Below are 14629 nucleotides of genomic sequence, written 5' to 3'. Positions count from 1 at the left end.
ACTGTACTCGTTGGAATTTAGAAGGATGAGGGGGGATCTTATAGAAACATTTAAAATTATGAAGGGAATAGATAGGATAGATGCGGGCAGGTTGTTTCCACTGGCGGGTGACAGCAGAACTGGGGGGCATAGCCTCAAAATAAGGGGAAGTAGATTTAGGACTGAGTTTAGGAGGAACTTCTTCACCCAAAGGGTTGTGAATCTATGGAATTCCTTGCCCAGTGAAGCAGTTGAGGCTCCTTCATTACATGTTTTTAAGGTAAAGGTAGATAGTTTTTTGAAGAATAAAGGGATTAAGGGTAATGGTGTTCGGGCCGGAAAGTGGAGCTGAGTCCACAAAAGATCAGCCATGATCGAATTGAATGGCGGAGCAGGCTCGAGGGGCCAGATGGCCTACTCCTGCTCCTAGTTCTTATGTTCTTATGTTCTAATACTTTTCATCAGTATTCACTCAAGAAAAAGATAATATTGTGGAGGAGAATGCTGAGACCCAGGCTATTAGAATAGATGGCATTGAGGTGCGTAGGGAAGAAGTGTTGGCAATTCTGGACAAGGTGAAAATAGATAAGTCCCCGGGGCCGGATGGGATTTATCCTAGGATTCTCTGGGAAGCCAGGGAAGAGATTGCTGAGCCTTTGGCTTTGATTTTTAGGTCATCATTGGCTACAGGAATAGTGCCAGAGGACTGGAGGATAGCAAATGTGGTCCCTTTATTCAAGAAGGGGAGTAGAGATAACCCCGGTAACTATAGGCCGGTGAGCCTAACGTCTGTGGTGGGTAAGGTCTTGGAGAGGATTATAAAAGATACGATTTATAATCATCTAGATAGGAATAATATGATTAGGGATAGTCAGCATGGTTTTGTGAAGGGTAGGTCATGCCTCACAAACCTTATCGAGTTCTTTGAGAAGGTGACTGAACAGGTAGACGAGGGTAGAGCAGTTGATGTGGTGTATATAGATTTCAGTAAAGCGTTTGATAAGGTTCCCCACGTTCGGCTATTGCAGAAAATACGGAGGCTGGGGATTGAGGGTGATTTAGAGATGTGGATCAGAAATTGGCTAGTTGAAAGAAGACAGAGAGTGGTAGTTGATGGGAAATGTTCAGAATGGAGTTCAGTTACGAGTGGCGTACCACAAGGATCTGTTCTGGGGCCGTTGCTGTTTGTCATTTTTATAAATGACCTAGAGGAGGGCGCAGAAGGATGGGTGAGTAAATGTGCAGACGACACTAAAGTTGGTGGAGTTGTAGACAGTGCGGAAGGATGTTGCAGGTTACAGAGGGACATAGATAAGCTGCAGAGCTGGGCTGAGAGGTGGCAAATGGAGTTTAATGTGGAGAAGTGTGAGGTGATTCACTTTGGAAAGAATAACAGGAATGCGGAATATTTGGCTAATGGTAAAATTCTTGGTAGTGTGGATGAGCAGAGGGATCTCGGTGTCCATGTACATAGATCCCTGAAAGTTGCCACCCAGGTTGATAGGGTTGTGAAGAAGGCCTATGGTGTGTTGGCCTTTATTGGATAGAGGGATTGAGTTCCGGAGCCATGAGGTCATGTTGCAGTTGTACAAAACTCTAGTACGGCCGCATTTGGAGTATTGCGTACAGTTCTGGTCGCCTCATTATAGGAAGGACGTGGAAGCTTTGGAACGGGTGCAGAGGAGATTTACCAGGATGTTGCCTGGTATGGAGGGAAAATCTTATGAGGAAAGGCTGATGGACTTGAGGTTGTTTTCGTTAGAGAGAAGAAGGTTAAGAGGTGACTTAATAGAGGCATACAAAATGATCAGAGGGTTAGATAGGGTGGACAGCGAGAGCCTTCTCCCGCGGATGGGGGTGGCTAGCACGAGGGGACATAGCCTTAAATTGAGGGGTAATAGATATAGGACAGAGGTCAGAGGTGGGTTTTTTACGCAAAGAGTGGTGAGGCCGTGGAATGCCCTACCTGCAACAGTAGTGAACTCGCCAACATTGAGGGCATTTAAAAGTTTATTGGATAAGCATATGGATGATAAGGGCATAGTGTAGGTTAGATGGCCTTTAGTTTTTTTTTCCATGTCGGTGCAACATCGAGGGCCGAAGGGCCTGTACTGCGCTGTATCGTTCTATGTTCTATGTTCTATTTCCTCCGGCAGCTCATTACAATACGTACCAGTAAAAAACAGACTTGATTACAGCTTTGAAACTTATGTTGCACATTGAGGATCTTTTATTGCCTCTACTGATTACAACCGAGAGAAACTTAAATCTATTCTCAATAAAGCCTTGCCAGCAAAAGACTTAAAGAGAAGTAATTTATAAAACAATTCTGACTTTCAAAAATAATACAGAAATGGTTTCTTGCTGAAGACAAAGAAAGCTTGCGCAAATTTCAAGAGTTTTAGAAGGGAAAGTATGAAAATACAGATAGTGAATAGTCAAGTAAAAGTATAGAATGATCTGGGTGGAAAATGGCTGTCCGGACTCTCATGTTTAAGGAGAATGTTATCGGTCTGAAGCCATCTGTCCCTACCTCTATGTCGTCCTCATTGGTTTGGGTGAGTTTCAAATACGTTTGATTGGATTGTCAACTGTCAATCCTCAATGTGCAACATAAGTTTTAAATGTTTCATGTTTGAATTTTTGTGTGTGCTATAGAATGTGATTTTGTGCTGTAATCGAGTCTGGTTCTTACTGGTTTTCTGCTGACTTTCATTTTATCCATGTTCTGAACAATGGTGGCTTCAAAGTGCTTATTTCGACCTTGATCTGATTACTGGTACAGATGCATTAAGCAGAGTCTTCCCATTTGCGCTTTAGCTCCTCTGTCTGCGTTTCCTCCGACTCCATGGATTCTTTCTAAATAGCCGAAACCTTTCCCTCTCCCACCCCTGTTCTGGAAACGACCCTGTCCTGTATCCCCCATGGCAGCAGGAGCGGAAAGGTCGAAACCTGCCTTCGCAAAAAATCCCGTGCCTGCAGATATTTGAATCCATTTCCTGCTGGCAGTTCAAATTTTTCCTCTAAATCCTTCAAACAGGGCAAGCTCCCATCTACAAATGGATCCCCCATCCCCTCTGCCATCTCCAAAACCCTCCATCCAGCCTTCCCAGTACAAACCGATGGTTATTGCCGATTCGATGCTCCCTTCACTCTCATATCCTTCCTCCACTGCCCCCATACTCTCAGGGTGCCACTACCACCGGGCTTGTAGAGTACCGGGCCGGCGAGAACACGAGAGGTACCAATGCCCCAAAACTTGTGTCCTTGCATGATGCCGCCTCTACTCGCTCCCATACCGACCATACCCCTCTCCCCCTCCCCCCCCCCCCCAGACTACCCACTTCCTAATCATGGGTATATTTGCCGCCCAGTAATAGTTGCTAAAGTTCAGCAGCGCCAACCCACCCTCCCCTCGGCCACATTCCAGCAACCATTTTTTAATTCACGGGGTTTTACACGCCCACACAAAACCTGAAATCACCTTGTTAACCCATTTAAAAAAGGCCCTTGGGATAAAGATGGGGAGGCACTGAAAAACAAACAGAAACCTCAGGAGGACCGTCATTTTCACGGTCTGTACCCTCCCTGCCAGTGACAGCGGGAGCATGTCCCACCTTCAAAAGTCCTCCTTCATCTGTTCTACTAGCCGGGTCAAATTTAGTTTATGTAACAGTCCCCAGTCCCGTGCCACCTAGATTCCCAAATAATGAAAGCTCCCTCCCACCACTCTGAACAGCTGCTCTCCCAATCTCCTCTCCTGCACCATTACATATCTATGTAATTCTGTGTATGTAACTTCCAATGATTGGATTTGAACTCACAATCTCTAGATTGTTAACCCAGCACCAGAATGATTCGGCTCCATACCTGGAGATACATCTATTGAAATCTCTTTTTGTGCCTTATTGAGCTCTCAACCTTTCCCTTGCAGTCTTTGCGATTTTGTAAGATTTTATATTTGTATTCTGATTCTCACCACAGTGGCTCCCAGGCCACAACTGGTCAGGTCAATGGTCTTGACTGTCACTGAGCTGATTTATTTTCTTTTAATTACATCTTCCACTTGATGACTCCCAGTTAAAAATGATAGCAATGTATCACCCATAAAGTACAATGACTTCTTTACTCGACAAGGTTTAATCTGATTTTGAAGAAAACCCTTTCCATTAGTACTAGACACCCGTGTCCTTAGTGTTCCTGTCTCGTGGGTTTTCTTGAAATGTCCTCATACTTCAACTGGAAACTACTTGTTTTCTGTTCTTTAAAAACTTTCTTTGTTGATCAACTAACTCATTAATTTTGTCACTCAATTAATTCTTATTCAAAGCTTTGAATTAATTCTCCGTGATTCAATAAGGCAGTCTCAAAATAGCATTCTTGACCTTGTTGAGGCTCTTGGCTTTCTATGATTTACTTCAATAAAACCAAACTCCTTTGGTTAAAATCTAATTCTAACCATCCCCAAAACTACCTACAGAGAGAGCTAGGAGAAAATTGCTCCCTCTATCTTACGTCTCTCTCTCCTGTGCCTCTTCCTTGCTGTGTCCCTCTCTCCTGTGTATGTGCTGATTCCACCACTGCACATCATCATTGCTTTGGTTGCTGTGGGTCTTCCTCTTCTAATCTGCTGTCATACACATCCAAAGCTGCACATCCTACACTAACGTTGTTAGTTTGACAGCCTCTGAGGATGAAAAGTGCGATTCCCACACTCAAAATCTCTGTTAAACATTTACCCCGGGGAACTGAGACAGCAGCTGCAATAAGCAAAGTTTTATTCAGATGGAACAATGACAAGTTTGGAAGCCACAGTGTACAAAGGAACTTATCCAAACATCCCCCTTTTTGTTTACAAGTTACTCCACATAAAAATAAAATGATCACACTTGAACAAAAAATCTATTTGTTTTTTCTAGTCTGTTCCAATTTTGCCTGTCCTTTAAAGAGTTCAAGTGCTCACAAATGAAGGACCATCCTTTAAACACTTAAAGTAAACACTTTGGAGATAGAAGCAGTTTGAGAAAGATCATGTGAAGTGGTTTGTGGTCATATTCTACCATCACATTCTCTCTCCCAAACAAATACTGGTTGAAGTGCTCATAAAAAAGACAATATCCGGGCACCCTTTCTCAATTTATGCACAGCACCATATCATTTGTGTTAATGCTCTGGATATAAACACAACTGGTTTCTTTGCTGTAGTTGCTTCAAGTCCTGTTTCATTGGCATCTCACTGTAGGGTGACTTCATCATTGACATCATAGTACTTCAGCACTGACATTGTCGTCACCAGTGTTTGATGTGAGTGAGAGCTGCTTCTTTGTTTAGTGCCTCAATATCACTGAATATTCTTTGTACTGAACTTGTGTAGAGACCCACACTCTGATGACAGATTGGCAAAACATGGTTAAGTCGTTCTCATGTGGGTTCACTGATGTTCCAGGAGGTTCAACAACTGTGTGATGGTTTTATTACACAATTCGCACCAATAGGGTTCCCCCTTTGTTTGTGTTGGTGGAACAGGGCTGGTTTAGCATAGTGGGCTAAATAGCTGACTTGCAATAAGAACATAAGAACTAGGAGCAGGAGTCGGCCATCTGGCCCCTCGAGCCTGCTCCACCATTCAATGAGATCATGACTGATCTTTTGTGGACTCAGCTCCACTTTCCAGCCCGATCACCATAACCCTTAATCCAGGGGTGGGCAAACTACGGCCCACGGGCCGCATGCGGCCCGCCAAAGGTCTTTATACGGCCCACCAAGTCATTGAAAAAAAAGAAAAAACAAATTTCAAAAAATCTTTTTTTTTTTATTTTTAATTTTTTTTTTAAGGTTAATGGGGGGGCTGTTGGGTTACTTACTGGTATAGGGTGGATACGTTGACTTGAGTAGGGTGGTCATTGCTCGGCACAACATCGAGGGCCGAAGGGCCTGTTCTAGAACATAGACATAGAACAGTACAGCACAGAACAGGCCCTTCGGCCCTCAATGTTGTGCCGAGCCATGATCACCCTACTCAAACCCACGTATCCACCCTATACGCGTAACCCAACAACCCCCCCCTTAACCTTACTTTTATTAGGACACTACGGGCAATTTAGCATGGTCAATCCACCTAACCCGCACATCTTTGGACTGTGGGAGGAAACCGGAGCACCCGGAGGAAACCCACGCACACAGGGGGAGGACGTGCAGACTCCACACAGACAGTGACCCAGCCGGAAATCGAACCTGGGACCCTGGAGCTGTGAAGCATTTATGCTAACCACCATGCTACCCTGCTGCCTCTGTGCTGTACTGTTCTATGTTCTATATGAGGCGCCCAGAATCATAACCGGGTGAAGTAATTATTTTACTTAATATACTATGCGGCCCTTTAAAATTGTGAATTTCTGAATGAGGCCCTTGCACTGAAAAGTTTGCCCACCCCTGCCTTAATCCCTTTATTCTTCAAAAAACTATCTATGTTTACCTTAAAAACATTTAATGAAGGAGCCTCAACTGCTTCACTGGGCAAGGAATTCCATAGATTCACAACCCTTTGGGTGAAGAAGTTCCTCCTGAACTCAGTCCTAAATCTACTTCCCCTTATTTTGAGGCTATGCCCCCTAGTTCTACTTTCACCCGCCAGTGGAAACAACCTGCCCGCATCTATCCTATCTATTCCCTTCATAATTATCTATGTTTCTATAAGATCCCCCCTCATCTTCTAAATTCCAATGAGTACAGTCCCAGTCTACTCAACCTCTCCTCATAATCCAACCCCTTCAGCTCTGGGATTAACCTAGTGAATCTCCTCGGCACACCTTCCAGCGCCAGTACGTCCTTTCTCAAGTAAGGAGACCAAAACTGAACACAATACTCCAGGTGTGGCCTCATTAACACCTTATACAATTGCAGCATAACCTCCCTAGTCATAAACTCCATCCCTCTAGCAATGAAGGACAAAATTCCATTTGCTTTCTTAATCACCTGTTGCACCTGTAAACCAACTTTCTGTGACTCATGCACTAGCACACCTAGGTCTCTGCACAGCAGCATGCTTTAATATTTTATCATTTAAATAATAATCCCGTTTGCTGTTACTCCTACCAAAATGGATAACCTCACATTTGTCAACATTGTATTGCATCTGCCAGATCCTAGCCCATTCATTTAACCTATCCAAATCTCTCTGCAGACTTCCAGTATCCTCTGCACTTTTCGCTTTACCACTCATCTTAGTGTCATCTGCAAACTTGGACACATTGCCCTTGGTCCCCAATTCCAAATCATCTATGTAAATTGTGAACAATTGTGGGCCCAACACAGATCCCTGAGGGACACCACTAGCTACTGATTGCCAACCAGAGAAATACCCATTAATCCCCACTCTTTGCTTTCTATTAATTAACCAATCCTCTATCCATGCTACTACTTTACCCTTAATGCCATGCATCTTATGCAGCAACTCGGGGCTTTTCCCAGTAACTTCATTGAAGCCTACTTGTGACAATAAGTGATTATTGTTATTAACAGGAGACACAATGACTGTGAGAAAGCCTTGTCACACATCTCACACCTGAATGGTTTCTCTCCTGTGTGAATCTGCTAGAGATCAGAGGAATGGGTGAAAACCTGGTCAGAAATATCACACCTCAGAACTTTCTCTCCTGCATAAATCCTCTTCTATCCCAGGAGAGTAAATATCTGAAGAAAGCTTTAGTGAAAACCATTTGAAGGGATATTCCTCTATGTGGACCCTCTGACCTAACTGTGTGAATGATTTGTCACACACCTCACAGGTGAATTGGTCTCCACGTGTGGACTGTCCAATGGAACAGGAACTTGAAAATGTTGTGATGGTTTTATTACACACCTGATACTAGATGGGTTACTTCTGTGTGACCACATCGGTGTACACGGAACGATCGAGACTGTGAAAATGATTTTTCACAAATTGTACATGTGAACGGTTTCTCCCCTGTGTGAATGCGTTGGTGTGCATGGAGGGTTGATGACTGTGTGAATGATTTGTCACACACTTCACACGTGAATGGTTTCTCCCCTGTGTGAATACGTCGGTGTTCCCGGAGGGCTGATGAGTCTGAGAATGATTTGTTACACACCTCACACACAAATGGTCTCTCTCCTGTGTGAATGCGTTGGTGGACACGGAGGTCTGATGAACGCATGAACAATTTGCCACACACTTCGCATCTGAATGGTTTTTCCCCCGTGTGAATGTGCTGGTGTTCAAGGAGGGTTGATGACCGTGAGAATGATTTGTTACACACCTCACATCTGAAAGGTCTCTCCCCTGTGTGAATGCGCTGGTGATCGAGGAGGGTCATTGATCGTGAGAATGATTTGTCACACACCTCGCACGTGAATGGTTTCTCGCCTGTGTGAATGCGTTGATGTCTGCGAAGGGCTGATGACTGCAAGAATGATTTGTTGCACACCTCACACTTGAAGGGTTTCTCCCCCGAGTGAATCCTATGGTGTGTTTGGAGGTTGGAGGATTGCGTGAAAGCTGCCCCACAGACATCACACCTGAAGGGTTTCTCCCCTGTGTGAATCCTCTGGTGTATCAGGAGGCTTGAAGATGTCACAAAAGCTTTATTGCAAACGTCACACTTGAATGGTTTCTCTTCCATGTAACAGTGCTGATCTTAACAGTACATAGAAAATGTACGAGCCCGTGGAGCCATCCTCACACACCTCACACTTGTGGGAGTCAATCAGTGGTTCGATGAATGGTTGAAGCTTTCCATACACTTGGAGCTCACTCACACCAGTCTCACAGCCCACAGCAGAACATTGGGAAAGGCTGGTTCTGATAGAAGGCTCCTTCCCATTGACCAGTTTCTATCTGACGGTTTGTCTAAGCTCCCCAACCTGATTGATTTCCAGATGATGGTTTCACTGCCCAGCCTTCACTGTGTTGAGCAATGCTGTGAAGCGACTGAATATCTTCCCACAGTGTGCAGTTGTTCCTTGGGTGATGGTCAGGACCTATCTGTGGTGTCTATCCTCTGTATTGTCTGGTGTAGTACGGCGCAATCCTTCTGTAAAACAGGAAAAGGAAACATGATTTCTTCCAACTCCCTCTCCTGCTTTGCTGAAAGGGCTGAACTCCTCAGTTCGACAGTTTCACAGTGAGTGCCAGTCTGATACTCCCCTGTGTGAAAGTCCTTTTTTTCCCCTCACTTAACTGTCACACACCCTCTGTTTCCAGGAGGGACACTGGATAGTAACCAGGAGCAGACAATAAGCGTACCTTCTTTCCTCCATCCAGACCACCATCTTCCCAGGCACATTGAGAATAATGGTAAATACATCGGGCAGAATGTAAAACAGGCTATCAAAGAACAAAGAACAATACAGCACAGAACATGCCCTGTTCCTTCGGCCCTCCAAGCCTGTACCGGTCATGATACCAACCTTTGCCAAAACCCTCAGCACTTCCTTGTGCCGTATCCCTCTATACCCATCCTATTCATGCGTTTGTCAAGATGCCTTTTAAATGTTGTTAATGTATCTGCTTCCATAACCTCCCCGGCAACACATTCCAGTCACTCACCATCCTCTGCGTAAAAAACCTGCCTCACACATCTCTAAACTTTGCCCATTGAACCTTAAACCTTTTTCCCCTGGTGACTGACCCCTCCACCCTGGCAAAGAGTGCCTGTCCATCCACTCTATCCATGCCCCTCATAATCTTATAGATGTCTATCAGGTCACCACTCAACCTCCATCTAATGAAAACTGTCCGAGTCTATTCAGCCTCTCCACATAGCTAACACCTTCCAGACCAGGCAACATCCTGGTAAACCTCCTCTGCACCCTCTCCAAAGCCTCCACATCCTTCTGGTAGTCTGGCGACCAGAATTGTGCGCAATATTCCAATTGCAGACTTACCAAGATTCTATACAACTATAGCATGACTTGCCAGTTTTTATACTTGATGCCCCGTCCAATAAAGGCAAACATTCTGTATGCTTTCTTCTGTATGTTTTCAAATTCACTGTGAGCTCGTTTCATAAGTCAAAGTCAAGTTTTACCCTTAGAATATGTGTTCAATATAAAACATACTCAGGAGAAATGTTAATTCGATGGAGATTTGGAAATGTATTTCCTTGTTTACCAAATTATTTGAAGAAAACATACTGGGCAGAAAGTGCTGAAAGCTGAGGTAAGTATTGCTTCAGTGAAGCTGATTGAAGCGTTCTGGTTTATCCTGGGAAATTAGACACACTGCACTCACTCAGACTGCACATCCCAAATTTAGCACAGTGGGTAGCACTGCTGCTACACAGCACCAGGAACCCAAGTTCAATTCCAGACTTGGGTCTCTGTCTCTGAGGAGTCTGCACGTTCTCCCCGAGTGCTCCGGTTTCTTCTCCCAAGTCCTGAAAAACGTGCTTGTTAGGTGAACTGAACATTCTGAATTCTCCCTGTGTACCCGAACAGGCGCCTAAAAATAGCAACGAGGGGATTTTCACAGTAACTTCATTGCAGTGTTAACTAAGCCTACTTGTGACATAATAAAGACTATTATGATTTAGCTCTCAGATACATTACTGAGCTATCAAATCCAAGACTTTTGGGAAAGGCTGCGGCCTTCAGGTAAAATGTTTAAAGAAGGCATTACAAACATTTGAATAAACGTGTCTCTGCCCCTGCCAGATAATTACACCTCACCTTCTCATATTCAGGACTGACCCATCAACAAAACTCAGCCTGTAAATCAGAGGGGAAATGCTTCCAATAAACACTCAATATCCAACACAGTCAATCAAACAGTTCAGCACAAAGCACCGAGTAAACAGGTCTCTCAGCTGGATCTTCTCAGACAGAATAAGGGGCATTTCACAGCTGATTCCCACAGGATAGTCAGACTGCCTGAACATTAGTGTGGATATTCTGAGATGTAATGATTCTAAATTCTACTTCACTCACCATCTCCTGACTTGGTTTGGAGTGCCTACAGGAAATGAAGCAGCTGTGGTAGAGGAAGAGGAGAGAATGGGCAGAGTGGGTGGGCCTCTCTGATTGACGTCTCTCACAGACAATCCAAATATTTCTGCAGTAACTGGAGTTTCCTGAAGCTTGGAAATCTGATGGTGAAACAGAGGCGACTTTGAGCAGCATCAAGTGGGGATTTAAACTTGTCCTTGTCCCCTCTGAATAAAACCTCACTTATTGTAGCTGTTGTCTCAGTTCCCCAGGTAAACCTTGAACAGAGATTTCTAGTGTGGGGAAAGCATTTTTCATCCTCGGTGGCTTTCAAACTGACAGCAGATGTGTAGCCTCGGATGTGTTTGACAGCAAATCAGAAGAGTTTGACTTTGTGACTTGAAGATTCATTCTGTTCCCTCAGTGCTTGCCAGATCTCTCCAGCAGCGTCGCAACTCTTGAGTGATGATGCCATCCCCATGCCTGACCCCTTATTCTGCCTCTCACCCCTCATGTCTTGCATGACCCCACATCTTTTTCCAGGAGTTGGGAGGTAACAATATGTTCAAGGACAGAGAAACATAAGGCCTTCCAGCCCTTTGAGCCTGCTCCACCACTCATTAGTGACGGGCTGTTTCTTTGAGGAGAGGAGAGAACTGTGAAAAATGTCAGCTAACATGGGAACCAGGAATGTAAATTGCGTCAAGGGAACAGGAAGTGGGGTTCATGGACAAAATTAGTTCAGAGAGGACATGAGGGGAGATAGGAGAGAAACTAGAGAAAGATGTGAGTCCGGGGCTCAGGCAGGGAGAGAACTGATGAAAGTTTGTCCAGATGAGCTAGTGGAAGGGAGGGACGTGGCAGAGGCAGCTGTTTCAATCTCATTTCCCTGAGCAGAGAGGTCAATATTCAGGGAGCAGAGATTTAAAGTCATTGATGGAAGGATTAGAGGGGAGTAGAGGAGTATTTTCTTCACCCAGAGGGTGGTGAGGGTCTGGAACTCAGTTTCTGAAAGGGTGATAGACGGAGAAACCCTAATCACATTTTTAAAATACTGGGATATGAACTTGAAGCAATAGTCTCTCCACTTTTAAAATAGGCATGGAATAACATTAATTACTGGCATACAAAAAGCAAATCCTGATCCTGTCAACTCATTACTGGAATGTTTGGAATTGATCCAATCTGGTTTTCGCTGAAAGGGCCAATCCACAAAAAGGCATCAGATTTGGCAGCGATTATATCAAGACAAAGAATTCAAGTTACAGTCACCAAATCTCCATCCAGTAGTTTCTGTAGCCTAACGGATAAAACACTGGGCTCCTCATCCAAGAGATTGTGGGTTGAAATCCCATCTGGGTGGAGTAAGGTTTGATACAGAAACAAATGTCAAAGCTTCTTCTCTAGACATTGTCACATTCTGTGACAGTCAGGTAACTTTCTGTTCACAACAGAAAATACTGGACAGACTTGAAAGGTTTGACAGCATCTCTCTCAACAGGCCTGTTGAGATTGTCTGATATGTTATGTTTTTGTTTCAGATTCCGGCCTCCGGGAATTTGTTTTTAACTTTCTGTTTAACTTCTCAACCAATCTGGCCAGTTCCTGTTCAGCCCCCTCCTCACTCTGTCACGGCTTTCCACTGATAGAAAGCAAAGCAATGTTCCTTCCAAGCTGTGCACCATTGCAAAACTCAAGGAGCAATGTCACCTCCACTTTCCAGCCAAATACTGTCCCCTTAACTCCAGTCTACAGTTCACCCAACATACCCCAAACTCAGTGGCTACTGTGGTGAATGTAAGAAATTGGAATATATAATAGTTTTAATGTCTGTTGCAGTAATGTTTTTAAACGTCTGAGTTCAGATATATATATGTATATATTGGTTGCAGTAATATTTTCAAGAGACTAGGTTGAGGTATCCAGATTCTGTGGCTGCAAAAGGTGCAATTAAAATGTCATCATTCATTCCAACCATGTATATAGTTTACCTGTACAGGGCTAATGGAATTTTGTTTATCGAAAGAAGGTTCCCTGGGGTTTCGATAATTAAATGGTCAGAACAGAGTTTGTGGAATAGATATGGTGCAATTAATGGGAGGAGCCAAGTCTGTAGCTTTTAGTTTCTTTGTTGGGAGCTTGAAACTGAGCAGGAGCCAAAGGCTATCAAGTTAAACAGTAGCCTCCCAGAATCAATCAGCAAGACTTGCAGCTGGTGTCTGAAATGGTTTCTGTCTCTCTTCAAGCAGACTTTTCCAAGAAATCTCTATCCAGAGGACCGCAAGTATCCCTGTGCTTGCTAACTTTATTTGCAAGTGGCTTTTGATCTGTGATGGGATTTGCTTAATTGGAGATAAAGTATCAGTTAGAATTAAAGTGTTTCAATGTTACGAATTGTTTAACTGTTCAGAGGAAGTCATTTTCATATGACCATGTGGCAAAGGAAGCCATTTTAACATGAACATAAGGCAAAGGAAGCCATTTTAACACAAACATGTGGCAGAAGCATGTGGCAGAGGAAGCATTTTTAACTACATGTATTAACTACAAGTATTCAATAATGGGCCACAGTAGCACAGTGGTCAGCACAGTTGCTTCACAGCTCCAGGGTCCCAGGTTCGATTCTCGGCTTGGGTCACTGTCTGTGAGGAGTCTGCACGTTCTCTCCGTGTCTGTGTGAGTTTCTGCCGGGTGCTCCGGTTTCCTCCCACAGTCCAAAGATGTGCAAGTTAGGTGGACTGACCATGCTAAAATGCCTTTAGTTACCAAAAAGGTTAGGTGGGGTTATGGGGATCGGATAGAGGTGTGGGCTCAAGTGGAGTGCTCTTTCCGAGGGCCGGTGCAGCCTCGATGGGCTGAGTATGGGCCGTTATGAGCCTTAGCCAGTCCGTAAGATCACCTTTGCCAGAACCCCAAAATGGAGCAGGAGGAACACTACAGGAAATGAAAGCAGCCATATTAGATGTCATCAGGTATAACGAAGGAGATCCAGTCAAGGGTTTAAATCACTGCAGGCAAAAGGAGGGAGAACATCTGACCGTGTTTGCTGGTTGTTTGTGGATTCATTTTATGGTAGTCTCCGGACAACTGAACCGTGCATACCTAACTGAGGAGGACACTAAATGGTCCCACACCTTAGTCTCGCATGCCACAGACGCAGGTCAAAAGGCTTGTGTAAACTATGATCCCGCAGACCACACACACAATGAAGTTTGGGTATTGAAACGACTTTCTAGGGCATGGGAACAAACCCTACACCGACAGACAGATCAGGACGATACAGAAGCAAACATGCACCCAGTTAGGACTAGCCAGGACCCAGCATGGATAAACGAGGGTAGACATGAGGGACAGCACCCCAGAGCATAGGCACCACGAGGTTGTTACAATTGTGGTCACATGGGACATTACACCCGCGATTGCCGACAAAACTCCGAACCAGCAACGATACCAACAACCAAATCCCCCATCTAGGAACAATGTTAGGCCCATGCATAATGTTAGCACCCGTTCAGACAATTTAGCGTTTAATCCCACAGATTGACGGTGTTCGGACTCCCCAACTTGGGTCTGTGACACATGCTAGGACAAATCAGGCAGACCAGTAGTTACAGGCACAGTCCGGGGACATACAGTCGATTTCCTTTGGGACACAGGAGGATCCCGCACCACTTTAAACTCCTCCACCATGTTTAACATGACAAAT

The 14629-nt window shown here is 44.4% G+C and overlaps 1 protein-coding gene across 2 annotated transcripts; it reads right to left on the bottom strand.

The window, feature by feature from the left end:
* Positions 1-7367: 7367 nt before the first annotated feature.
* LOC119965009 (zinc finger protein 271-like) lies at positions 7368-11407 on the bottom strand. Of its 2 annotated transcripts, none has more exons than XM_038795209.1 (2): positions 10927-11407; positions 7368-9032 (listed from the first exon to the last, which is right to left on the bottom strand). In XM_038795209.1, the coding sequence occupies exon 2, from the start codon at positions 8619-8621 to the stop codon at positions 7833-7835; it is 789 nt and encodes a 262-aa protein (XP_038651137.1). In that variant the 5' UTR covers positions 8622-9032; positions 10927-11407; the 3' UTR covers positions 7368-7832. The 2 variants fall into 2 exon arrangements, with proteins under 2 accessions (XP_038651137.1, XP_038651138.1); XM_038795210.1 differs by lacking the exon at positions 10927-11407 and adding an exon at positions 10669-10854.
* Positions 11408-14629: the final 3222 nt, after the last annotated feature.

Source organism: Scyliorhinus canicula, chromosome 4, assembly GCF_902713615.1.
Source record: "Scyliorhinus canicula chromosome 4, sScyCan1.1, whole genome shotgun sequence".
NCBI lineage: Eukaryota > Metazoa > Chordata > Chondrichthyes > Carcharhiniformes > Scyliorhinidae > Scyliorhinus > Scyliorhinus canicula.
Note: the sequence above shows the minus strand (reverse complement) of the source record. Positions and strands in the feature narration are given on the sequence as shown.

Bases quoted from the DNA above. Each gene is read 5' to 3' on its own strand.
- LOC119965009 (XM_038795209.1), bottom strand. From the start codon at position 8,621: ATGGAAGAGAAACCATTCAAGTGTGACGTTTGCAATAAAGCTTTTGTG.